General features: G+C 31.0%; 1 protein-coding gene across 1 annotated transcript in view; it reads left to right on the top strand.

Annotated features, from left to right (window-relative positions):
- Positions 1–19,414, top strand: part of LOC148277489 (neuroligin-1-like) — a 93,481-nt gene extending 74,067 nt beyond the window's left edge. Inside the window, exons 7-12 of the mRNA XM_088232827.1 lie at positions 1,922–2,201; positions 9,551–9,697; positions 10,036–10,240; positions 14,337–14,488; positions 15,471–15,568; positions 19,022–19,414. Of these exons, the coding sequence (XP_088088953.1) occupies positions 1,922–2,201; positions 9,551–9,697; positions 10,036–10,240; positions 14,337–14,488; positions 15,471–15,568; positions 19,022–19,141 (1,002 nt within the window). The 3' untranslated portion in view covers positions 19,142–19,414. The remainder of the gene's footprint in view (positions 1–1,921; positions 2,202–9,550; positions 9,698–10,035; positions 10,241–14,336; positions 14,489–15,470; positions 15,569–19,021) is intronic.
- Positions 19,415–27,195: the final 7,781 nt, after the last annotated feature.

Consider the following 27,195-nt stretch of genomic DNA (forward strand, 5'->3'; position numbering starts at 1 on the left):
CATGACGTAACGTAATGAAAAACAAAACGTTGATTACTCCGAAAGTAATTATAGTTATAATTATATTTGTTAAATTGAGCCTTGTAATTTAATTTATAAACAAGTGTTTATAATTCGAAAACTACAAAAAAATATCCATAGAAACCTTTTATGCTTTGTGACCTCTAATGCCCTGTAAATGACCTCTTAGGCCCTGTTAATGACCAGACTTTTTCATATTCTGTAATAATTTCTTTATATAAGTTGAAACAACTCCGGCGGCCTCCGTGGTGTAGTGGTCAAGACGCTTGATTCACGCACGGAAGGATCCGGGTTCGATTCCCGGTTACAACACAAAAATTAAAAATGTGATTTTTATCAAACCTGGGTGCTCTGTGATGTAATTCACCACTGTAATTAGGCCTCCTGGCCTGTTGTGGTGCAAAAAAATAAATGTTAAAAAAAAAAAAAAATGTAACTGTGTTAATGTAATAGTTGTATGTACAATATTCTGAAAGGATTGAATCTTGTATGATTTTAAAAGAAATTATTTATGAAACTCAAATATTGTGGTTTAATAAAAGCATTGTCATTAACGACAAGCAAATTTTTTATTTTCATTTAATTTTGGCATTTTGTAATTAAATAATATTTTTTCACACTAATATTGCAAAACCTTTTAAACCCTTTTTCGTGTTTTGGAAAATATGTATTACAAAAATACGCTTCAAGTTTACTTTTTCTTAGAAATAAATCTTCTAAATTACGGCTTTCTCGTCTATATCGTAACACTTTTCAAACTTTAATAAATTAAATAGCCTTCGCCAGTGACAAGTAGGTACCAACTATGTGCGTGGGAGACTTTTTATAATAGAAAAGAGATTTTATTGTTCATTCATTGTTCAGTAGGTCCAATAAAATCTTATTAAAAACAGGGTTAAGATCTATGAATAAATTATTCAAAGTAAACTAAAATGAAAGCAAGTGAGTTTTTTTTAATACATCAAGTTACGGATTTAAATAATGATTAAAGTATTAACATATTAAACTTTTTTTCTTTAAGCAGTTTAATTTTAAAATTTGATCGATTGAAAAAGAGCTTTATCAAAATCTACTAATTAATAAAATAATGTAAATCAAATTAATTTAGAATTATTATTACTACTCGTTTTGTTTTAAAAAAAAGTGTTTTTAAAATTACTAAAAATGAATTAAATAATGACTTAAAATTAATAATCAAAAAGTTTAACGAGTTATTAACAACTTATTTTGGGACATTGTTTATTTTTATTGTTATTTGAGACAGATAAATTACAAAGCACCCTTTTTGTGAAAATCACTTTAAAGGCGCTGTACAATAAATAAATATATCAGTACGTCTTGCAGCTATAAAGCGCATGAGTGATTTTTGGGGCAAGAGCAGTGATTTTTTACACACTTTAGATATTTACCATTGACGTGTCCCTAATGTTTCATTTAAAAAAAAAAAAAGTTTATTATTGGAACTAGAACCATCCAAAAACCCGTAAAAAAGCACCATTTTAGCTGCTGTCTTTGGGCACACGGTATACAAATAGAAATATTTTTAAGAGACTTTTAAAATAAAAATATTGAATATAATAAGTATAAATAGTTTTGTTTTTAACATATTTTATCGGCTGTGTTCAAGTGAACGGTTTCAAACTACAATTTCGATCAAAGTTGTTTTATTAGTTTTAATGTGTTTTTAACCAATTACGTGGGACTTATCCATATGACGGTAAAAATATATGGCCAATAAGTGTTTTCAGTATGAATATTTTTGCCAGTATGTGTACAAAATCTGTGTTTTGTAAAATTGTGGATTGAAGGTTTTTTAAATAAAAAAATAATGAAAACCGCAACCCTTACCGCAAATCTTATCAGAAACGGTTTTGCATACATCGTGATTTGAATTCCTCAGCGCCTGGGTAGTGTGAGGGGCGAACCCGTTCCCTACTCCCTGGGACTGCCCCTCGTGGGGGGCCTTCCCCGCTTCCCGGCCAACTACAGCCGCCAGGACGGGGCCATGGCGGAGGCCACGCTGTCTCTGCTGGTCACCTTCGCCAAGACGGGGGACCCCAACCCGCGCCCGGGGGACTCCGCCCCCCCGCAGTACGCGGACTACGGGAGGGAGAGGACCCGGTATAAGGATATCGCGTGGGCGCCCTACGACCTGGCCACGCAGCAGTACCTATGGCTAGGTAAAATACAGCTTTTCTAAATTATGTGCTATTCTACTTTTTACCCACGTTACGTATACCATAAATGATTTCCCTATTTGTATCCGGGGATTGTACGCTAGTCGTGTATAAAATTTATTTTTATAAATGGTATTATTAATTTTTGTTGTAAACAGAGCAGTGCTATGAATTCTGAAACCGTTTTACATCTCACCAAACAAAAATAAAGGCACTAGTTGCAAAATTAGAAATCTCTACTTAAGGAGTTACTCGGCCTTTATTACAATAGGATGTTTATAGCGTTATCTTCAATTAAGAAATAAAGCGTCTTTCAAAAATAATTAATAAGGGTCTATGAAATGCTGTCCAGTAAAAAAAAATATTTTTGTAAGTAGCATAGACAATATTTTTAAATTCCCTCAAAAAACGCTTCATTGCATTAGTCATGCCCCCAATACGTCACGATTAGGTTAAATTAGTACCGTCGTTGATCACCATTTGAATAGACCGTCGGCGTCGTATATTTTACGAATCATGACGTCACGATTGTCAAGGCCAATTTTTTCGCGTTGAATGCGTATTTGTTAGCAATTTTATTTGAAAAATTTTAAATGAAAACATTTTTCCACGGTATTAAATTTTTTTCATATTTTTTCAGATATTTTTGTATTTATTCGTAGTTTGTGATATTCCCTATTATCTGTGAAGTAAAATATAATTTTCAGTACATAAATGTTTTTATTTGTATGAATATTGAAAGTATCATTGTCAGAAGCCTGTAATTGAACATGTATAAAAATATGAAATTTTAAATATTTATTTTTTAGAGACTATTGAAGATAACTCTGGTATCTTCCCATTGAAATACGGTCCCCGAAGATGCCTAATTAAGTGAAAGTGGTCGTTGGTCATCAACAAAATAATAAAACAGAAACGAGGAATTTTACTCTTATTTTCATCAAAATCGTTACGTTTGTTTTGTATTTCTGACATTATTTAAAAAAAAATATGAACTACAATAAAAATAAATATTTAAGGAATTATTTACACTTGCGCATTGTTAAGAAACAAAAGATTTGAATCGCAAATAATTGGTTCATAAATAACTGTTCTCGCGCCATTTGTTGCAAATGCGATTAAAAAACGTTTTTATTTTGATGTATTAAGAAGACGAAAACAAGTCAATCAACAACAAAATGATTTGTATTGACAATATATATTTTTATAATTATTTCTTGATATTTTTTTTACTTTGGGATAAGATATGTGTTTTTACAAATACAAGCAAATATTGGTGTTTTATTTGAAATAATCAAATGTGTATGTGGTTGACACGCTGACGTAATGAATTTTGTTGACGCGACAAGGACAAATAAAACATTTATGAGATTTTAACTATTCAGACGGGACTTGTTGAGGACGTAGATACCAAAATGATTAAGTCAGCATTTAAAATACACGTTTAAAGCACATTTATTATTCCGAGCTTATTTATTGCAAGCGAAATAAATCTCGCTCGAGGAAATTGCTCACCTCCGTTCTGATAATCTTTTTAGCGAATCTTCCTCTCCTTGTAAGAAAAACAAGGATTTCCTCTTCAGCGGTACTTATAAATTTACAGCCCAAATCTGGACGTGTCTTTAGTTTCCTTATTCAATTACCGGACAGGGCGAAAAACGTGTGAAATCTTTTTCCTAAAGTAACGAAAGTTTCCCCCTTATAATGTAAACGCAGCTTTTACACAGGCCATAAATCTCTTCACCTGTCGATGTTTTCAGGCCTATCCTGATTCATTCCCCCCCCTCCTTTCGCCGCCGTATTGATTTCAACAAAGAGCGGCCACATTTATTTTTCATTGTATATTTAATATTGAAACATTGCCTCGATCACTGGTTCCCAAACTTACAAGAAAAAAATGAAAACGTTTAGGGTTCTTCATCATCATCATCGTTCCCTTTCCGCACCTAATGGTGCATTGTTACACCTATTGCAGCGTATCTTGATCATTTTTGCTACACGAAGGTTAGATGATCAGTCTAACGCTTCGGAAACTATGAAATATTTTAGTGTAAAATCATCCTCATGAATAAATATTTCAAATCAACCATGTCGGGAGTCGAACCCGAGACCTCTAGCATGGTAGGCAAATACGCTGACCACTTAATTAAAATGTGATGACTACGTATGAATCAAACCATGCAAACTAATTCTATAGGAACATTAACTTCTAAGAAATATGGAAAATAACTCAATTTCGAAAGATAATTAGACATGTATTGTCATATATTTAAATTTGACATGAGCGTGGTCAAGAAAATGATTTCGGATGATATTTTAGGGCGAAGGTAGTGCATTTCTGGAGCTTAAGAGAAAGAGGGGTCTGACTTTTCTTCATTCGAACGTTTTCTTGTATTTTCTCCCTGGATGACGGAATTAAAGCAGTGATTTTTTTGTATACCATATATGTATGTTTTCCTTTTTTTTCTGTACCGTTTTTCTTTTTAGATATTTTTTTTCGTATGGGAGCTAGGATTATCCAAAAACCCGGAAAAACGTATAATTTTATCTTCCATTTTCAGACGTACGGTAGATAAATATGAAAAATACTTTTTTTAAAAAAAAATGTACTAATATAGAAAATTTGATTAAAAAAAAAAAACAACAAAATCGGTTCAGTTTTGAGGTGCGGAAAACCAGCCAAGAAACGTCGATTTTAACTACACAAAATCAGTTCGATATGCAGAAATATTTGCGAGAGAGTGACGAAAAAAAGGTCAAACTGCTATTCATTAAATTTTTCAATCCCCGCTTTTCCTTTTAAGCTTTTGCTTAGTAACTCTTAATGGCAACAAACTCAATCCAAGTGTATATTCCTTTTTTTTCTTCCTTTATTAGGGCCATCTACCAAAACATGATAACATCTGCCAAAAACAAGTAAGATTAATTTGAAATAAACACAAGAACAATACAAACAGAAAGGAATAACAATATAGATACAAACAATAGACGACAAAAATATATGTACAAGAATAAAAAATGTATATCTCATTATTACAATATTATTATTCAAAATTAAATTTTGAGTGTATATAGGTACTGATTAATAACGTAAAATTTAAATCCTAATATTTTTTGAAATTATTATTTGTTTTGATTTGTTTTATTATTGAAATTGTCTTTTAATAAATAAATTATTTAAAAACAAGTGTTAGTATGAAATGAAAGAGAGAAGTAAGCTCTTTTATAGATTATAATATTTTCACGACGTAACAATCAGAAGCGAATTTCATTAAATTAAAGTATTTAAAAAATATATTTTAACCCGAAAGGACCCGGAAATTCAGTTAACCTAAAAAATGAACAATGAAAAATAAATAATCTAAATATTTAATTTTATTGCTCTACTTTTCTATCTCCAAGGTCCAAAAACTAAAAGGAACAATCCGGAGCGGGCAATAAGCTCTGTCCAAGAAAGAGTTACCAGCAATAAAAGTAAAATCAACGAGCTATGAGGCAATTGCCAAACATTGATATAACAGTGTTTTTTAGCAGAGTTTTGCTAATGAAACCATAGATTTTATAGAAGAGTTTTTAATTCAAAAATAATTATAAAAAAACAATGTAAAAAAAATCTCCGTTCGCGATAGCTAATACCCTATTCTCAAGCCCCGTTATTGACCCTTAACTTGAGAACCAGTTGCCTGGATTGTAAATGTTTGCTCTCACGCTTAGCCATTTTTCTCTCGTGAAGAGAGGTTTAATTCAACAGATATATTTCGTATTCCCCACGGGAATGGTTAATATGAGCCTCTATTAGACCGCTGACATATATTTTAATAATTTAAAGTTAGTTTAATGAATATTATGTATTTAATAGCCTGTAATGTCAGCTAAAACATAAACATAATATTAGATCGTGTAATTGTTTACTGTGCACCTTATTTTAAATATATTTATCTACAAATGCCAATTATATCATGAATAAAAAATAGTAAATTAATAATATTTTTGAAATATACGATTTATTATTTATCGATAATAAGAAAAAATTCCATATAATTATAATTTCAGACAATTTATTTGAGTAGTTTTTTTAGGAATTTTACCAAACGTACTGTAGGAACTAGAGAATAGAGTGACAACCTTCTCTGGTCCCCACGGAACGATCAATCTGTTATTTAGTGATAGACATCGCGCCAGAAATGGAAAACATTTTTAGAAAGGAATATTCTAGACATATAAACTATTATTTGCTGGTTTAATATATCACTGAAACTTTCATCACTGCCATATTTGGACATGCATATTTCTTTGATTCTCTCACCCGCTAATATTAAATGTTATTGAGGGGTTGTACAATCAAAATATTTGTAGAACAGAAGTCTTTTTGGTGCACCTAAGAAACGAGATTTTTTCTAGGAACCGAAAATTACGGTTTTATTAAATCGAAATAAGCAGGTGTTTGGGAAATGAAAAAAACAGAATTTTCTCTCAAACTAAGACGGAAAAAAAGAAAATGATTCAGCAATAATTTTATCAGATTACCGTAAATATTTCATACTTGGAATACGATATTTTGGTATTTTTATAAGGAATATTATTGCAAGAGAGAAGTTTTTATTATGTCATCTAAAATAAATTTTATAACGCTACAAAGTAAATCTTAAATATTAAAACAGGCTATTAAAATACTATTTATTCATATTTAATTGGAAGTCAACGTAGAAAAAAATCATGTGTTTTTAAGACGAATGATTAATTAATTTCATTTCATTTCTTTTCGTTTCGATTCGTTTCTTTTCGTTTGGTTTCGTTTCTTTTTGTTTCCTTTAGTTTCGTATCTTTTTATTTTGTCATGTTTCGTATTTTTTCATTTTGTTCTGTTTCGTATCTTTTCATTTTGTTCTGTTTCGTATCTTTTTAGTTCATTTCGTTTCATATTATTTATTGTCTTAAGTTTTTTTTTTTAAAACCTAGGATTTGTGGATATTTGTCTATGCAATTCCACATGGATAAAATCTTCAATAACATAATTATGCAGAACGGATAGAATTTTATATTTGATATTTAAGTGTTTTTTTCAAGAATAAAATAACCTCACCTAATTTTTAACATTCGACGCTTTTGCTGCATAAAAATAAACAGATAAAGCAGTTGAAAATGAAAGGATGTTCAAACATAGGCAAAAAGGTCAATTTTAGAGTAAAACCATTTAAATAAACAGATATATCCATGTCCGGGTGAAATGAAAAATAAAGCTTTGCATTTAAAATAGATCCAACATTTTGAACGAGTGTTTTCGAATCGATGGATTCTTCCGTCCAAAGTCCGTGTAAAGAATTTTAACAGATCATTTGTAAATGAGTTATTGGTAATCCAACCTCTAAAATCATAACTCCTCCAAAGATCTCGAGCAAGGGAGTGGGAGGGAAAGAGTTGCTGCTATTATGCCGATGGTTTTTTTTAAGGCAGTGTTTAAAAATTATTAGAATTTCAATCAATTAAGGTAGATTTCTCCCGAAAACATCTACCGATAAATCGGTAGAGTTGGCAACGGTGCAAATAAGTGCGATTTTTGTCTCGAAATCTGGTTCCTGATGCTCGAGATTTTGACTGAAAAAAGGTTTTCGTCTGTCCACATCCACCTTACTTTCCAGATCTAATGCCATGCGACTTTTAGCTCTTCCTAAAATTAAAAACTTTGCTTAAATGATCCCAATAATGGAATCAATGGAGTGAGCTTGTGCAAACGGAATTCCGCCAGAAATGAGGAACTCGATGAGAGTTTTTTGCTATCAGACGATAAATTTTAAACTCAAAATTACATATTTAAAAAAAGGTGCGATTATTCTTATAATATTTAAATAAATCTACTATTTAATGTAAAAAATGTTTAGCCACAAACTAAGATGAAAAATCTCCATTATTTTATTTTTCTTTAAGTTTTTGTATTTTGTTTGTCTCGTATCTCCAAAAATATTGCTGGTATAAAAAAATACGAAGTAATATTTTTACATATGATTCTAAACAATTTAATTAGTAAGTAAAATGTTTTTCGCTAGAGCCGATAGTTTTAGAGATAGTTGTGAAAAACCATGAAAAGCAACCTTTTAACCTCCCCCCCACCCTTAGCAGACCCCCACTATCGGGGACTTTTAGTATGTTATGCAGTAGATACCAACAAACAACCATGCGAAGTTTTAAAATTCTGGGCTTTTTCCCCTCAGAAAGTCTAATTTGCCTGGGCTAACAAATTATAATACATATTATGCATTACATTTCTAGAAGTTACTACAACTAAGATTTATAAAGAAACCAAGCAAGTTTAATATCCTTGTAACTAAATATATCACAATATTTAAGCCAAAAAACGTTTCTCACGCAAATAAAATAAATATATAAAAACGCTTAAAAGAACGGAAGAAGTAGTAAATATAGGTCTAAGGTAGATAAGGTCATTAACATCACATGATACGCAGGCGATGAAACCATAGTGGTTTTGGCAAATCCTGATGAAATAAAGGCACACACGAGTAAAGCTTTTAAAACAAGTGGTATAGTATTATATATTCTAGAAACAAGGTATACAAGACTCATCTGACCAAATGATTTTGTCAATGGATACTATATTTTACTGTTGTGATATTTATTTATTTATACTTTTACGTTGTTTGTACTCTTTTTTTTCTACAGAATAATGTTCCCTCACTGGGGTGGGGTGTTCCATGCCGAGGGAAATATTTTACAAAATGTGAAACATGCCTTGAATTAGCTATTTAACAAAGTTAATATAATATTAACAACCCAAAAAACGTAATTAATCCAATTAACCTAATTATCATTAACATAATAAACAATAAAAATCAATAATAATCATAAAAAACATAACCAATTTATATTTATTTATACTTTTACATTGTTTGTATTCTTTTTTTATAAAGAATAATGTTCCCTCACTGGGGTGTCCCGTGCCGAGGGAAATATTTGACAAAATGTGAAACATGCCTAAGATTAGCTATTCAACAAAGTTAACAAAATAATAACAATAAAAAAACGTAATTAAACCAATTAACCTTATAATAATTAACACAATAAAAAACTAAAATATTCACAATAAACAAAACTAATTTATATAGATCAATTTTAAAAAAAATCAAAAACAGTGCATGCATTTTACATATTTGGCTTGATCCACTCATCGATCCGTGCGCAACCCACCTCCACTATCCATTTCTTAATAGCAATTTTATATTTTGAGAACTTACTAATTGTCTTTATAGATAATGGAAGTACCTAGATTGAATCAATAATAAAAGTTCCTCATTCAAATGATGTATTGTAGCTTAATGTCGTGAATTATCTTGTACTAGGTGCAAAACCGAAGATGAAAAGTCACTACCGCGGCCATAAAATGGCACTGTGGCTTAATCTAATCCCGCAACTTCATCAGCCGGGGGCTTCTGATGTTTCCATGAGGCACCATCACTTCAGGGAGAGAGATCCTCACTTCTATACGGGTAAGAGAAACGGAGATCAGACGGGGGCTTTTGATGTTTCCACAAGGAACCATCACTTCAGGGAGAGTTAACCTCACTTGTACGAGTATATAGGTTAGAGAGATAGTGAATCAGGTAATTCCTTATTTTTTTAAACGTAAATATGCATTTGCATTCATCATCTTGTTATTTATTGTATGGAGTACTTTGATGCAAATTTGACGTATTATTAAGAAAAGGTAAAGACTTTAAAGTAATCCAAATCATTCTGAACGAAAAAATAGGTGTAACTGCCTAGTAAACAATTCACAAAGTTCATATATTTTTTTGAATGCCGATTATTTGGTATATTTTCATAGGTCCAGTTCGTCCCGAGTCTTACACGCTGATGTTCGCAAGGGCAGAGTTAGGATTTACTGGAGAAAGAGTAGACCCAACAGAGTGTGAACCATCAGTAGAGGAATTGGAAGAACTGGGCGTGGATTTGGGGTTAGACGATACTCCAATTCCCCCAGAACAAGAGAGAGATTTATTGCAGAAGTTGGCTAACAAACATTTTTACAGGTAAGTAATTCTCTTGTAAATACGATCCTTAGGACTAAAAAAATTAAAAATATAATACTTATTTATTTTATATGAACAAGTCCTCTATATGTACGTAATAAATCCATTTACAAACGGTTCCCAAAATTTTCTGATAAAGTGTCATTGATCAGAATAGCGACTAATGTAAAATAAGTGACATTTCAAACTACATATATAGTTTGGTTTGAATTTTTGAAAACTCTTTCTGATATGGCAAATAGTACAACCGTTATTTTAAAGCTTCAGTTATCTTTTTTATGAGTATCAAACTATATTTTGTAAAAATTTAAAGATTTTAAATTACTATCGTGATCTGATGACGTACACTTTACATAATTTATACCATCTACTTAGAAATTAGCAGCAAAGCTGTTTAATTACATATGTTTGGAGGGCGATAACTATGTAACTAACGGGAACCCGTCACAATATAATAATATACTGCCGGTATATTTACGAGTTTATATCTTTAGAAAGTGTTCGATACGGTCAACCATAATACACTGTTATAAATATGAGAACACACCAGCATCAAGTGATTGAAGTTGCTTAGTTTGATTGGATAACAATCAAGTAACTTGATGGGATCACATGTGGTGTACCACATGGTTAGTTCTCGAGCCACTGCTGTTGATGATATTATAAATTGAAGTATAAAAGCTGTAGCTTGAGTGTATTTAAACTGAAGTTAGAAATACAACAGAAAAGTCTTGTCTTAATCATGATGAAAAAAAAAGTACGGATGGAAATATTGGATTTGTGGAAGACCGAGTGATGAATTCTGCAGCAGGACAACGCGCCAGCTCACAATGCCCTATCTGTAAAGTTTTTAGCGGACAAGCTTATTTTTGTGCTTAATGATCTTCAGTATTTGCCAAATGTTACACCGTCAGACTCCTTCCTTCTTGTCTTTAAAAGTCAAAACTGCATCGAAGGAAACATGTTTTTTGTCAGTTGAAGAGTAAAAACAAAAAAGCAGAATTGCTGAAGAGGCTGATAATTGATGAGCTACAGAATTATTTTGAAAACTAGAAGACACGTATACAGCTGCATATCAATAAGCGAAGAGAGTTGAAGGGAATGAAAGTTAAATATATATATTTTTGGCAATAAATCACGTATTAAATTCCAGTCTCGTTATTTAATTGCCACATTTCGAATAAATTTATTTTTTGCATAAATTTGACAGAAAAAAAATTGGGAAAATTTTAATTTAATTTATTAATATCTGCGTATAAAGAAAACGTTTTTTACAAAACTTCAATGTCAATGAAGAAGGTAGTTAATATTCATCAAATATTACATTTTGGATCGTTATAATGTAGCAAACTCTGAATTAATATTTAGTCAAGCTTTTGCAAGTTAAGCAGGTTGCAATATAGCGACAAGTACAGAAAATTGTGTTAAAATTTAATGTAGTAATTAGGGTTTCTAGAAGTTTACTTTTCAAACAAAAGTTTGGTTGAAACATCTACGTAGCGCACTGGGACATATATAGAACAAAATATGCATAAGTGTTTCATATAAATATTGAGTTGATCACGTGTGTACCAACAAAATACATTTAACTTATTTCTGGTGTTAGTGGTATATTTATATTTGGATAATTTATAAAGCGCCGTTTTTGTGAAAATCACCTCAAAGGCGCTGTACAATAAATAAATATCCCATCACGTCTTGCAGCTACAGAGCGCATGGACGGTTGGAACTCTAGACCTCATTTACTAAATTTAGATATTTGATAACATTTACCTATTAAAACTAGATTTGGTCGTCTTGCAGCTACGAAGTGCATGGACGAGTGAAATTCTGGCAACTTAAAATTATCAATAAATTTACAAAAATAATTTAGCATAATAGTAAATATGTTTAGTAGTGTTCGTGCTAAAAAGTAAACAATAAAAAACTAAACAGATAAAGCACTTCAACACTATGGATAACATAAGAGATAAAAATATCCGAAGGGTAGCTTTCGTACATTTTTATTTATTTTTATTATATTTTTATTATTTTAGTCACTTTTGTAGTATCGCACATGTGCAAACGTATGTTGTTTGCTAAATTCCTAGAAGATGGTCCGGTCCACGTGTATTTGCCGGAGGGGGCAAAAAGCCTATTGTTCCAACGACTTTGTTTCCATTTTAGTCTGCATTATTTCGTTTTATAATGAGTATGAAATTCCCGCTCAATTAAGTAATTTAGTTACATAGAGGTTTGTTTATTACCGTTCAAAATGTTGTATAATTCGATTTGTGTTTTTTTATTTGCAGTCAAATTTATTTAAAAATAAAACTTCTATGTTTCTAGAAGTATAGTCAAATTTAAAACAAGTTTGAATAGCAATTTACTGGTATAAATTTTATTTTATGTAAAAATACTATTAAATAAGGTCTTAAATGCAAAAATACACACAGGCTTTTTTAAAAAAGCGATTTAGCTAAAAAAATATATAAAAATAATTGTATAATTTACAGAAAAAATCTTGCACAGAACAGTTTTAAAACTGACTGCTGCTAAAGTAGCGCATTGCAAATAAGATAGCGATGGCATTCCATGCGACATTATTTAAATAGAGAACGCCACCATATTGGATTTCGTTGAAATTCTCGGTTCTGATTGGCGTAGATAAAGTAGCGTCTTTAGTATAATAAATTGGAAAGACCGTGGGAAAATGTTTGAAAACGAATGGTATTTATTAATTTAATTATTCAGGTTTAAAATATGAAAACACTAAAAACGTTTTTTCAATAATTTTACAATACTATTTAAGCCCTTGTTGGATCGAACATTTGGCTACCTTGCATTAGAGCCCCGAATACGAAGAAAAAACTTCTTTTTTTTTTTTTGAAAAATGCGAATATTTGTACAAAAAATGAAGTATTTCTTGCAGAAGGATGTTATTAAACATATAACAATTGGGGCTCAGGTCACGGGTTTGACTCAAAAGGTTAAAAAAAATAATTTTTAAATTAAATTGTTTTTAAAAGAAAATTAAAAAATATTTTTGATGCTAAAAACAACAAGACTAAAAAAACATGAAACGTAGAATAAGTATGAATAAATAAAAACAACTTGTAGAGATTTAATTCTTGAACTAAACTGTTCTAAAATAAACAACGATAATCAACGAAATTTTATTGTTTTGAATAACGAATTTATTCTTCAGTAATAAAAAAAAATCTAGAGCAATTCCAAATCAGAGATTGTATAATAGATTTCTTGGTTATTAATTGTTAGTAAAAGACACGATCGATTGCTTTAGTGCTTCATTGAATACTTACATTACATATGCTAATATTAGTGGGAAATCAATGTATGACAGGGTTAAGAATCAAGCAAACGTCGATATCTGAGACGAATGGGGATAAAGGCAATTGAAAAGATTAAGAAGAGGTCACTAAGGTGATTTAGTCATGTAGAACGTAGATGACGAATTAATGGTAAAACAGATGTATAAATATGGCTTTAATGAACGGTAACATAAGACGAGGACGTCCAAAAAAGACATGGTATGATCAGATAAACCAAAGTCTCAAATATGGTTATGTCAAAAGCAGAGACAATTGAAATACATGTATGATAAGATGGATGCATGAAGACGTAAGAAGCTAGGAATGTATGTCAGGATAGACGTATGTGGCGGTCTATCCTTTCTGTCACCTTTTTGGAGAGATTGCGTGATTGTAGTAGTTAATTAATAAAATAGTACAAATATTGTTCATCATCTTATTAAAAGTATTCCATATTTTTTATTTCGTATATAGTATTCCAAATTGTAAAATACAACAAATTATATTTATTCATATAGCCTTATGGACTTTAAATTTGAACTGTGTCACAACCGTTGCTATATGCAGCTTTATATGAAGTCTGTCTACTTTTTTCTGTAATACTGCCCTAGACGTCGGAAAAGAAGCGAATCACACATGGCATGAAAACTCAGAAAAATTCAATCTGCATCGTGTTTAACTTTTGTTATAAATACGCGTGTTAGGTGTATTATTAATAATGGAATTTCTTGTAGTACAAGCATAATACTATGTTCGCAAAAAAATCAGTTTAAAAATTTCAACAGCTATACTGCAGCATTGGGAGTAACAGTTGGAGTGGGATGTTTTCTGCTAATTCTCAACATGCTTATCTTCTTTGTCATCTACTACCAGAGAGGAAGGGGTAAAAAAAGGAAAACAAGAAGCAGGAAGAGTTCCACTCAGTCGATATCGGACGGTAAGTCCATTCATGATTGATGTGCATCATGATGATTCCGAGGCTTTTCATGTTGATTTATTAAACAGTATAAAATGTTAAAAATCAAAATGACGTAAGATTATTTTTTAAAACCTATTCTTTATTTTATTAATTCACAGTAGTTTTTGAACGCAATAGTATTATTAGATAAAATATAACAGCTCTTAACATATAAACCTCTTATGCTGTTTGTTTTTATTGCATTTTTTTAATGTACTCACTTCAAAATATACTGACTGTCATGTATCATGTATAATGTCTAATTACTTTAATTTTGATTAAAAATTAAGAGAAGCAAAATGTAAAAATACGTTTATTTAAAAAATGGCGATCAATAAAAATATCTAATGGAATTGAGTTTAATAAAATATTACATTTTTCATGAAGAAAAATATCCGTTATTTTTTTTTTTTACATAAAATAGTACTTTTACATTTAGCTTCAGGGAATGTTTTTTAATACATTGTGAATTTTCCGTTATCTTATAAAGCTTTTGTGTTTTAAATAACAATTTTTAAAAAATCAGGAGCATAAACAATTATGAAGATCTTTTGAATCAATTAGTATAAACTTGTTATATATTATTAAATTATAATTTATTCCGATAAAATATTTTTTTAATAGCTCATGGAAAATATTCATCGGTTTTCTGATAGATGCTTTCAGACTTTGTTGTACCTACAAAGTAAAACGGTAAAAAGTACAATTTAACTAAGGTGTTATATTGTTGACATTTAAAGGCAAGAATTAAAATATATAAGAATAAAAAAACATTCTCAAATGCAAAAAAAAACATTTAAAAAAAAATATTTTTTTTTTATTCATAATGCATATAGATTATTCTAAAAATTACATACATCTACATTTTTTACATGTGGGGTAATGTTATATTTTTTAATGTCGATGAAATTGGCAAAATAATGAAAATGCGTTCTTTCTAATGTTTAATAATATTTGATAGGTTTAGAAAAAGGCCAATCTGAGGACGAAAGCGAAGAGATTCAAAGTTCAGCACACATTCCACCAACATACCGCCCAAAAAGTACTTCTAAAGCTCAAGTAAGTATTTTTTTACAAATGCTCTTTAAAAATACATACCTAGAGCTATAAGCCAATATTATTCAAAATAAAGCATCAGATATTAAAATTTATTTTTTCGAATTCCGTCAACGTGAACGCGAGTATTCGAACCGGCTGTAGACATTTCTTTGAAGAAAACCTTTTTGATCTTAAAACTTGAAATTCTCATATTCGTTTTATATGAATGTTAAGAAATTACGCCTTCTTTGAGATGTTTACCATATTTTTATTGATAAATATTATTTACGGAAAATACAAATGGCAGAACTCACGCGCTTTTAAACATCATTTGGATTGTGTTTTCGTAAACGTTTGCGAGTTTCATAAAGATGAAAAAAAAATCTTCCGTATTTAAAAATGAAAAAAATATGTTTATATATCAATTAAACCTTAATCACTTTGAATTAAAATAGTGATCGCATATTTTTATGTGTTAAAGCCAATTTTAAATGAATTTTCTAATTATTACCATATTATCAATTTGAGTATTTATTTTTATACAAATCATACCACAATTTTAACGATTCAAAAATGTAATATTTAACACTTTTGTAAAATTTGATTTTGTAAAAAGTCTTTAAAGCAGTGACCGCGCGGATGAGGAATAAAGTTTTTTTGTGAAATATGTAAAACCAATATTCTGGACGAGTACTTTCGACTCGATGGCTATAACGAAAATAGGTCCGCCTCGTAGTTTAGTGGTTGGCGCGTTCGCATTCCAGGCTTAAAGTCCTATGTTCGATGCCTGGCAGGGTGAGCATGATGCATTGATTTATAGAAAAAAATAGCGCCTTACCTTCTATGCAATAAAAATAATCTAGATACGCTGCAATTGGACTATAAATGCAGACCCCTATGAACCGCTGGGTAAACTATAAATAAATTATGATGATGAAATCAGTAGGTTTTCATCGATATTTTTATTTGATATAATTTTGAATTTTGTTTTTTTATAATACAGTTTGGTATAATGCTTAGTATAGAAATATATGATTTATACGTTCAATACTTTCAAAAATATGTTTTCATGTGAACGATTCCTCAATTGGAAAGAATTATATTATTACTTAGTGGAAATAAACCTAGTTACTAATACAAACGTTGTCTTTTTCATGAGTTTTTAAAATGACTTATAAGAAAGAGGTTCCTTAATAAAGAAATCTTTGAGTAGTTCGAAAAAAGCGCGTTAAGTTTGAAAACAGAAGCTTCATTAGCAAAAAATAAAAGCGGAAATTGAATTTTAAAAGATTAAGACTTGAATATTACTTTTTCTTACTTTCAGTTTGTTGTGTTTTTGGAAATATGAATCTTAATTTGTTGTGTAATTTCTTCGAAGTTCTTTGTTCTCTTTTTGAAAACCATTTACGGAGACCTCACTGTGAGACAGATTTCAAATTTGAGTTTTTTTGTGTCACCTTCCGAAGCATTTTTTTTCGGATTTAATTTCTGCGCCTCTGGGGGAATTCGGGCAAAGCAATAAAAAGGAAAGACGGGAATATTTGTGATGGACGTTTTTGCGTAATACGTAATTATTTCGGTGTGAATTGTTTCCATAACGACTTTTTTGGCAAATTCATTTATGCCATGCAAAAGCGATTTCTGGGATAATTACTCTGCTCATCATATTAAAGACAAACAGATAGAAATGATTTTATTAAGAAATAGGTAAAAGTTTTTTTTTTTGAGGAAACGTAAAAAAGTTCAGTAGATAGGTCGTCTAAAAGGTGGTCGGCTTGCAAAAGGTCATGCTGTTTTGGATTTCGTATATGTTGCATGTTCCTAAGGCCTCATTAAAAATCCTAGATTGCTAATTTGGAGAGACCACTATTTACGTTTTTTGCTCAAATGTTTTTTACTCGTGCGTTGTACAATTTTTTCAATTAAAAAAAAGAGTAAACAACATTACCGACAATTAAAAAAAACGTGTTTTTCTACACCTTGTACTTACTGAAAAACAGACCTTTAATAAAAACATAGTGTCCTTCAAATCAATTTAAAGACAATGTGACTTTGTAACTTATTGTATTGTGGCCTAATTATGGGTGAGTGTAAAAAATGTTAATGAAAATACTTACATTTAAGTTCACTTGGTTCCATATGAAATTTAATTTTTATCGTTTCTAATTACTAACGAAAAATATTAATTATCTTTATTTTCCTCGGCGATTATCTGATCGGTAATTGAAACCGATTGTTCTTCTATGTCATAGTTGTTTGCAATAATCTTAGAAAGATTTGGGCGAGATTGTCCACAACAAATTTTATAATACAATAATGTAAACTAGTCTTTCTGCAGCCTCAGTCTCAGGCATAACACTTTCGTACATTGACAAAACATAATCTTCAAGAGCAAATCTGGTCCATTGCTTTTTGTTATTTTAATTGGAGTCAGCTTTACCAGCCTGCCATGCAGTCCTAATCAAAAAAATTTTTTTTCCTCTCTATGTTTGGACTTAATGATATTTGCGCAATGAGTGATATCAGGCAGTATCTTGAGTTGCCGGCAGTCTAGCAACGTGAAACTTCATTTTAGTCACAGACTTTTGGAAAAACCTCATTTGGCAATGAGAAAACCACATTCTGCAGTAATCTTCAGTACTGACGCGAGCACAGGATTGCCAAATTCGAAAACTTGGATTTTTAATTAGGCTTAAATGCAGACAACAAACCGAAAATCCAAAACAGCATGACCCTTAGCAAGATAAAATGTACTTGATCTTTAGATTTAAAAATAATATTTTGTTAAGGACGTATAAAACGTTTACGTTTTTTACAGCGAATAGATTTGAATAAATATTTTAAGATCAGACTTTTTATAAAAAAATAGCTCACTTAACCAAAAAGAGTAACAATAAAGTACCAATTGCGATGGAGTACATTTTTATAACTTTTAATATAATTTTTAATTTTTTATTGTTTTTTTAAAAACGCGGATAAATAAATATTTTTAACAAATTTTAGAATAACATCATCAAACTGACCGCACCCAATAGTGCATAGAGCACTGCAATAGTTTACTTAATGTAACGTATATTGAACATTTGCAACAAAAAAACAGCTTTGTGTTCAGGCGCTAGTCCAGGAACATGAAATATGGCAGTATATCAGGATACCTAACGCGGAACCTTGAGCATAGAAGGCCAAGGCGCCAACCATTGCACTACAAGGCGAATTTATCACTTCTCGATATCCTTATTCAGGATTTTTACCTGAAGGCAGTTATCGAGTCGAAAATGAAAAATCAGTATGAGTCAAGTGTCTTAGCCACTACACCACGGAGCCACACACAGACCTGTATTCTTGAAAAAAAATGCCCTTTTGTTGGTTGTGAAAATATTGAAACACTAACAATCGTTTCTGCGAGCAAAAAAGTTCGATAATTTGTCACATTGCCATTGGTACAAGTTAATCATGACTGTTTTTTTTTTCTAGGTGCCGCTAGGGAGCGCGGAGGCCTGCGGGGGGAGCGGCGGAGCGGGGCCGGGGGCGGGGGCGGGGAGTTTACTTCGACCTACTAAAAAACGCGTACAAATTCAAGAGATTTCGGTATAGGAGACATCGGATAACGCGGAAACTCACTCCAAAAGATATTTGATTTTGGGAATGCGAATGAGATGTAAAATATGTTTTGTAAAATAACTTTTATTTCAATGGATGATTTCGGAGATTTTTCTATCAAAGTTAAACTTTACCTAGAATACAAGGATGATCCTGTTACTTGTAACACTGTAAAAATATATTATACTTACTCTCTGATATCTTGTATGTATTCAAAATCGTAACGTGTAAAAAGTAAACAAAAATATACATATTCCATTAAGACATTATCAAGGCTTTCATTACTTTTCCAATAATCCCACTTGTAAATAAAAAATAAAGAAAACACCCTGTTCTAAAACCACTTTAGTTTATTTAAAAACGATACTCGTTTCGGAAAACACAGATCCTGCCATCTACATGTGTTATTAAAAACTAAATAAAAATATACAGGAATAAAAAATCTAGATACTGACAGGGGTGTGAGGCAGTGGCGAATGGTGATTTTATTTACAGGTAAGCTATAAAAAAATAAACTTATAATTAGAAATCAAACACTGATTTGAGTCTACTGAACACTTTATTTTATTTTTACAAATATAAACATATTCACAATACATACTTGTATGTCAATAAATACTTACTTTGTTATATTTTCCCCGAAATTTAAATATAAATACCTAAATTCCCCATTACCTATTAAACACTTAGCCTCACCCTTAACCATTGGTTTTTCCCTCAATTATGATTAATGTACATGCTATAGTTCATAAGATTATTTTTATTTTCTACTTAAGTACCTTGAATTATATAACTATATAAGGACATTCAATCCAAATAATCTTCTCATTCGTTTGAAAATACCCTAATAAGGCGAAACAATTGTCACGAAGTTTTTATTTTTATATGTTTATATTTGTAAAAATATAATAAAGTGTTCAGTAGACTCAAATCAGTGTTTGATTTCTAATTATAAGTTTAAATATGGAGTTCTACAAAATAAACACCAAATCAATCAATCAATATAAAAAAATATCTTATATTTGTACCTACAAAGGAGGTACATAATATAATGTAAGTAATATATACTATAAATTGATATTTTCTGTGGTTCTGTATGATACAACAACTGTCATCCATGAAATCAACTCAAACGATGTAACTTCGTGATATATTACATTATATAGATATATTATCCATTACTTTAATATATAATTCAATAAAAAATAAATAAAAAATACCTTTATGAATTCAGTCGATATTAGGTATTCAATTGAAATGTCAACTGGCCGCATTGTTCTAGTTATTAAAAGTGCTAAAAACGGCCGCGTAGAGCGCTATATATCCTGCAATATGACGCATGAAAGTAATTATGGTCTTTTGTCAAAAGTACCATTTCAAAGAAAAATACTCCTTAAGAAACAATATTTGAAATACTGTTTTCCAAATCAAGAATTTTCAAATAATGTATGTAATCTGCAAGTGTAATCTAGGAGAAAAAACCCGCACTGGGGTTAATACATTCAAAATATAGTATACTAATGTGTATGAAACAAAAAATCAGATGTTCATCCGGTGACAGTACAGTTGTTATTGGACCGGAGAGAAAAATTTTGTACCCGCAGGAGGATAATTACAACGTTTTCACTAGGGCTCAGTAGGCAGCAATAAGTTTAACACAGCAATCAAGTAAATGTGAAATACACAATAAACATAGTACATACCCCGCAACCAGTTGGAGTTGATTTTTTGAAGGGAAGCAATTTATGGTAATAAACATGTAAATATAAAAATTTGCTTGCTTAAAGAATTTTAAATAAAAAAAGTAAAAGCACATATTTGGCATCACACATGTTTTATTTTAACTAATTAATTATTTAGAAATAAATATTCATTATCACCATTTTTTGTGGCAATTATAACCAAATTTCAAGTGAAATAAAAAAAATTCTTCCATGTTTACGCAAACTCAACGTAATGATATTTTTTGAAAAAAATGAAGATCATGTGTATTAATTAACTCAACGTTAATTTATACATTGTACGCATAAACATAAGACTAGAAGGTCAAAATAAGGGAAAAAGCATCAAAGTAAATGCATTGAATTATTTTAATGTATAAGACATGAAAAGTGAAATTAATTTCTTAGAATTTTAATTAAATCGAACAAACCACACATCTTTACGATAAGATTAGAAAAATAAAAGCAGAGTCTGCTAAAAGGTAAGTACTCTGAAATGATATTATGCTGGTTACAAGTAAAAGGCCGAAGGATCGAGGATGCGACAGGGGTAAGTAATTATACAAAAAGGTATGTAATAATATTCATTTTTGCTCCCCAAAATTCTATCAGTCCTTTTGAACACTCGATTTCATTTTAAAGACAGAGTGCTTTCATATTGGCTTCGATCATGTAGAATAATTTTTGTTTAAAATGAAAACATCGTTAACTATAGATTTCATAACTCGCAAGTAAAATTTAAGTAAATCTTAATTATTGTGGAAGGGCGTATGTCGGTTTTCGATATTTTTACTCATGTCTTTTCGTCTTTCGATCTTTACTTTTCGCCCAGTTGTAAAGCTCCGTTAACCCTTATCTTGGCAATATATCCTATAAGATTATGGCTTCTATTCGAGACTTGAGACTTTCGAAATTTCAAGAGTTTCAAGACATTTTCAATATCGAGACTCTCGAGATGCTAGTATTGAGACCGGCATCAAGATCCAAAACGCTCCATAGGAAGTAGAAAACGCGTTGCTAGCACGTAATATACATACCCATTAAAAAATATAACGATGACAATAACATGAAAATACAAGTAAAATTTTACAATCTCAGTGCTAACGCAGGCAGCCCCAACAATCCAAATTACTTTTGGGGTTCCACAAGGCAGCGTTCTGGGACCAATCCTATTTTTGGACTACAAACACTCTCTTTGCGAAATAAATAATGCCAAAAAAATGATTTCGTTTGCCAATAACAAGGTTGTGTTATCTGAGAGTAGTAACTGGAACTCTGTCTTTCTGAAAGCAAACATTGCAAAATAATGGCTAGATAATAATATTTTCACACTTAATATACATAAAATGAAATATCTGACATTTTGTACAAATAACAGTACACTACCAGCGTTTTATTTAGGAATGTACTCTGATAAAGTTTACCACCTTCTGCAACGGGTTGATTTCATAAAATGCCTTGGTGTTATCATTGATAGAAATTTGCAATGGAAGACTCAGGTCCGGTCATTTGACTCTCGGTTCAGAAAGCTGTGCCATGTTTTCTGCTCTTTTAGAGACATTCTAAATATTGGCAATCTCAGAAGTGTGTACTTTGCTCTGTTTTAATCCACTGTGACCTATGGAATAGTTGGCTGGGGAGGTTGTGCGGCATCCATCTTAAAACCTCTCATAATTTCACAGAAATCGTACCCTCTACATACCTTTCAGAACAATTGTTCCAATACACGAAGGTGATGGATATGAGACAACTGTACCTAAAAGAAGCACTTACACACTTCTGGTGGAACAATAAGAAGATATCTCATTAAAATATTCATACAAGGTTTTCCCAACATACGAAATATGTCAAACCTAAAACCCGTATGACTTTTGCTCAGAGACATATCTCTTTTATCGCACCAAAAGTGTTTTATATTTTGAAAGAGCGTATTAAGCTCTCAAGAATAAAAACTAATTCAAGAGAAAAGTTAAGAACTGGATTTTCCTTAGATGAAGGGATTTGAATGGGAAACTTGACGATTTTCAGATTTGAGTTTACCTGTTTACTATTTTGATGTGCCGTGTACTTCTTTTTTAACAGTATTTACTATGTTTCTGAACCAATATAACATTTGTGGCGATATACTCGTATGTCTGTGTCAACTTATTACTCGTTCCACCTCAACACAGGAGTTTTAGTCCCATGGAGTTGGAACTTATGTATCGAAAAATGTGTAATAAACTACTTATTAGTAAATAAATAAAAAAATGAATAAATGAAATTAATAAATAAAGCATAAAACACATCCGTCAGGTCAAAACTGCATTTTTTTAGTTAGACTGAGGCCGGATCAGCGCGGCACTGCTTAATGTATGCTTAAGTTGAACACATTTTCAGAATGATGGCTGCTGGTTGCGAGCCGACTTCACCATTTACTACTTGTTGATTTCTGTTATGTAATTTTAGTAAGGCTTTTGCGATCTGTATTTAGAGATGTGGGGAAAGTTGGTTAGTATGTTTTGTATTCATTTTGATAAAAAGTTACATTAAAAGTATGCTACGATGTGATTTATTTACTACGTGCATTGTATATATTTAAACACTAGATGCGGCACTAAGCACCCGCCTTGTATTCCATTCAACTCAAGTTCCGGAACTTAACTTGTAGACAGTAAATGAGAAGCAGCGTAAAAAAAGCGCGACATACAGCTTTTAATTCACAGTAAACAGGTATGGACAGTTAGTCTTTTTTACAATACTACGTGTTTTGCACGGCATTGTTGACGCGGCAACGCTCATTTTTCAGAAAATAATTTCAAAGTATCGTTTTATGAAGCAACATCTCTATTTAAATATACTTTAGGGACTACATGCTTTATTTTTTTATTCGAATTATCGTTAGTATTGCATATAAAAAAAAAATTCATATATATACACATACATATTTAATAATAGTAATAACGTGAATGAAACAGATTTAAAGAATAAGAAAAAAAAAAGTTGAATAAAAATATTTTAGAAGGTATAAAAAATAATAATAAACAAACACATTAAATGACATCTTATAACTTAACAGTCATACAACGAGTATCTATGAGAAATCTTCTATATTTCGTATGGGAGAAATAAAAAAAGTCTGCGTGACCGGAGAGAACGGTATTATAATAATGACACGCTCTAAAGAAAAAAAACATTTTCCTTGAGTTAGTCCTAGGTATCGGCAAATTGAATGTAGTTGGAGTGATTTGGATTTAAGAATATAATATAATAAACATACAACATCCTACTGTGTCACAGTTGGATTGTTATTTTAGATGAAAAAGGCTAGCCAAATTACAAAACGGTTTAGTTTTGTAAAAGGGACCAATCGACGATTAGCCATGTTATCAGCATTTTACAATTTGGCTACCTACGTTCAGCCGCAATGTAAATTGGCAAAGACTTAAAAGATTTAAGGCGTTTTATCGTGACCAATATATTATATGCTCTTTTAAAAATAAAACAAGTTTTTCATTTCGTTATTAATTGTTTCATTAAAATAAGTAGGACATAATATATCAAACATAACCTAACCGAACTTCATGTAACACATCAAAACACACAAATTGTTCCGTTGTTATACACATGTCATTAGATTGTGGGGGATTTTCTTTTTTATAATAAGGCTTATTGGCTTTATTTTTCAAGTCATATTTTTACTCCCAGTAGTATTGAGTGGATGTTCATTTTTCATCTGAACCCATGGTCACCTTTTTATTATATGATAAACAATATGGCTGATCGTTTGATCTGCTAGAATGAATAAAGGTATATACCATTCAATGTGGTGTGTGCTTATTAAGCCAAAATGCAATTTTTACAATTAAGAGCCTATTTTTAATTTGGCTTGTTTATGTATTCCAGCTAAAATGACAATCTGGCTGCAATATAAATATAAAATAAACGTTTGATTTGCACCATTGATTTATTTATTATAACAGTGTTGATGTTGTGTTTTCGGGCGAAACAAATAATTTCAAAAGCGTCGCGTCGCAAAGTGTTTTGTTGCAGCCGTGATGAATAATTGTGTTAAAAACATTGAGATATAATATAAAGAGATAACACTCCATACAAATCCGAGCTTAATACCCGTATGCAGAGACAAAACTTAAGGTGAGAAAAGTACATTCCAATTTCAAATGATGCAGAGAATAACCCGAAGGTGAAGACAATAGAATGTACTTTCGTCACCTTAAGGTTTGTCTATGCATACGGGTATAAGAGTCGTCCCCAAAGGACAGGAATTGACCAGCGGAGATAGCGAGTACCGTCACGTCGACTTTGACAAGCAAAACAAGTAGTACTGTAAAAAGCACGGACTGTTTTCATCGGTCTACTGTAAGTTTAATTAAGTACATCGGTTCATTCCGCATACGCGTCACCTTTGTTTGTAGTTTCGCTTTACGCCCAATTAACTGAGTAGGACCGAGATAGGAGATAACTCAGGAATTGTAACATATTATTAAGACGTTTTTTGACAGTAAAATAGCTATTTTAAACAAGTATTGATTAAGATAAGAACATTACTTGCCGGTGAAAGGTAAAAACATCGCTTTTCCAGATCAATTTGTGCAGTATCTTAGCGTACGTTTAGTCATTTCGAGGAGAAAAGTAGCTGGTGAACGCTCGCAACAGACTAAAGTCCGTTTTATCAAACGTAGACTAATTGGCCGCAGGTTGAGGGGACTTACGTATTTCGAACGCTTATGTTTACTCTAGTTATAAACATCAATAGGTATATTACAATATAAACTTATCTTTCTTCAATGAATTCCTAAATTTATTTTTTTTACCTGAAAATCATGTCCGTAGTGTCTAAAAAATAAAAAATAAAAGCATGATGCAAGGTTTTGCGATAAAAAAACGATTACGATTAAATTGAAAATTAATTGTTGTTTATAAGAAAATTACAATTTTTGAAGTTTCAAGAGAAACTTTCACATTTAATATGTTGCTAGATAAAATATGAAAATAAACTATAATGCAAAAACATTTTTATAACACAAAAATAAACACTTTAAACTCAACCATAGGGCGGCAATGAGCCAATGAATACAACAAAGTAATCACAAATAAATAATATATGTACTTTAGTATGCAATCATTAGTAAACGCATAAATTAGTCAGAACAATTATGTATGCAAACTGATTATCTTAGTATAGTTTCATGACCTCATCGTTCAAAACATTTGATGTGAAATTATAGCAACCAGCTTTTATGAAGAGAAACAGTGTGCGTGGTTTTTACATTAAACTTTGTTCATATCGTTATTTATTCTCGAGTTTGAGGAGTTCTATTTTTTTTTTTCATTTCTTTTAATTAAATTTGTTTGAGTAAAAAAATACTTTGATACAGTTTACAATATGAAAACAAAGTATTAAAATATTGTTATAAATTTTACATCACAAATATTGACATTGTTACTGAAGTACGTTGGCAATTAAGCTGTTTCATTTCATATCACTGATTTAAAGAGTTCGATTTTTTACAATAAAATGAATTTACAGAAAATACAAAAAGGGTGAAATTAATGCTTTGTTAAATTAAAAAAACTTTCACGCTTATTTTTATGTTTTTTTAAATGCAAATCTTCTTAACTAAGAGAGATTATAAATTTGAAAACACAATTTCCCGACACAAGATTATTTAACGAATACGATACAAGGAGAAAGAATTTATTTTGATCAAATTAATTAGTTCATTAAAAAAGTTGGTGGAAAAAATGTTCAGGAAACTTTAAAGAAGAAAGTTGTGAATACAAAAGGACTTTATTTTATCAGCAGACTTGCTAATAACTTCAAGTAACTTAATATACGGAAAAATACTGCCTGATAAGACTGGAAAAGAAATTTCACCGAGGCTTCCAGAAAAGTTAGCGCGTTTAGGTATTTTGTAGAACAATTCAAAATGCATTTATAAATAAACAATCGTCAGTATTTGTCAAATAAAAACTGATTATGAAATAAAAACGGGTTATGGTTGTTGAGGGTTGGAGCTCCTACCTTAGTTGGAGGTAGACAGAAAACACGATGTTGGTGTTCCAAGGTTCATTTATTACATGGCGAAAAAACATACGAAATTTTGACGGAATACGAGAGTAATGGCAATAATGAGTTGAAGTGACTGCACTTGGACTACATACTGAACTGAGTGACTGCGTTAAGCTGATTTGGTTGAGCTGACTCTTTGGGCTAACTTGCTTGGGCGGACTGGACGTTACTACGCCCCCTGGTTTCCTTATAGGCCACGTTCCTTTGTTTTTCATATCTTCATGACTTGAATATATTGCAGGACGTCGCTTTTA

The sequence above is a fragment of the Micrasema longulum genome, unplaced genomic scaffold, assembly GCF_059751315.1.
Source record: "Micrasema longulum isolate JH-2025_06_02 unplaced genomic scaffold, ASM5975131v1 h1tg001025l, whole genome shotgun sequence".
Classification (NCBI taxonomy): Eukaryota; Metazoa; Arthropoda; class Insecta; order Trichoptera; family Brachycentridae; genus Micrasema; species Micrasema longulum.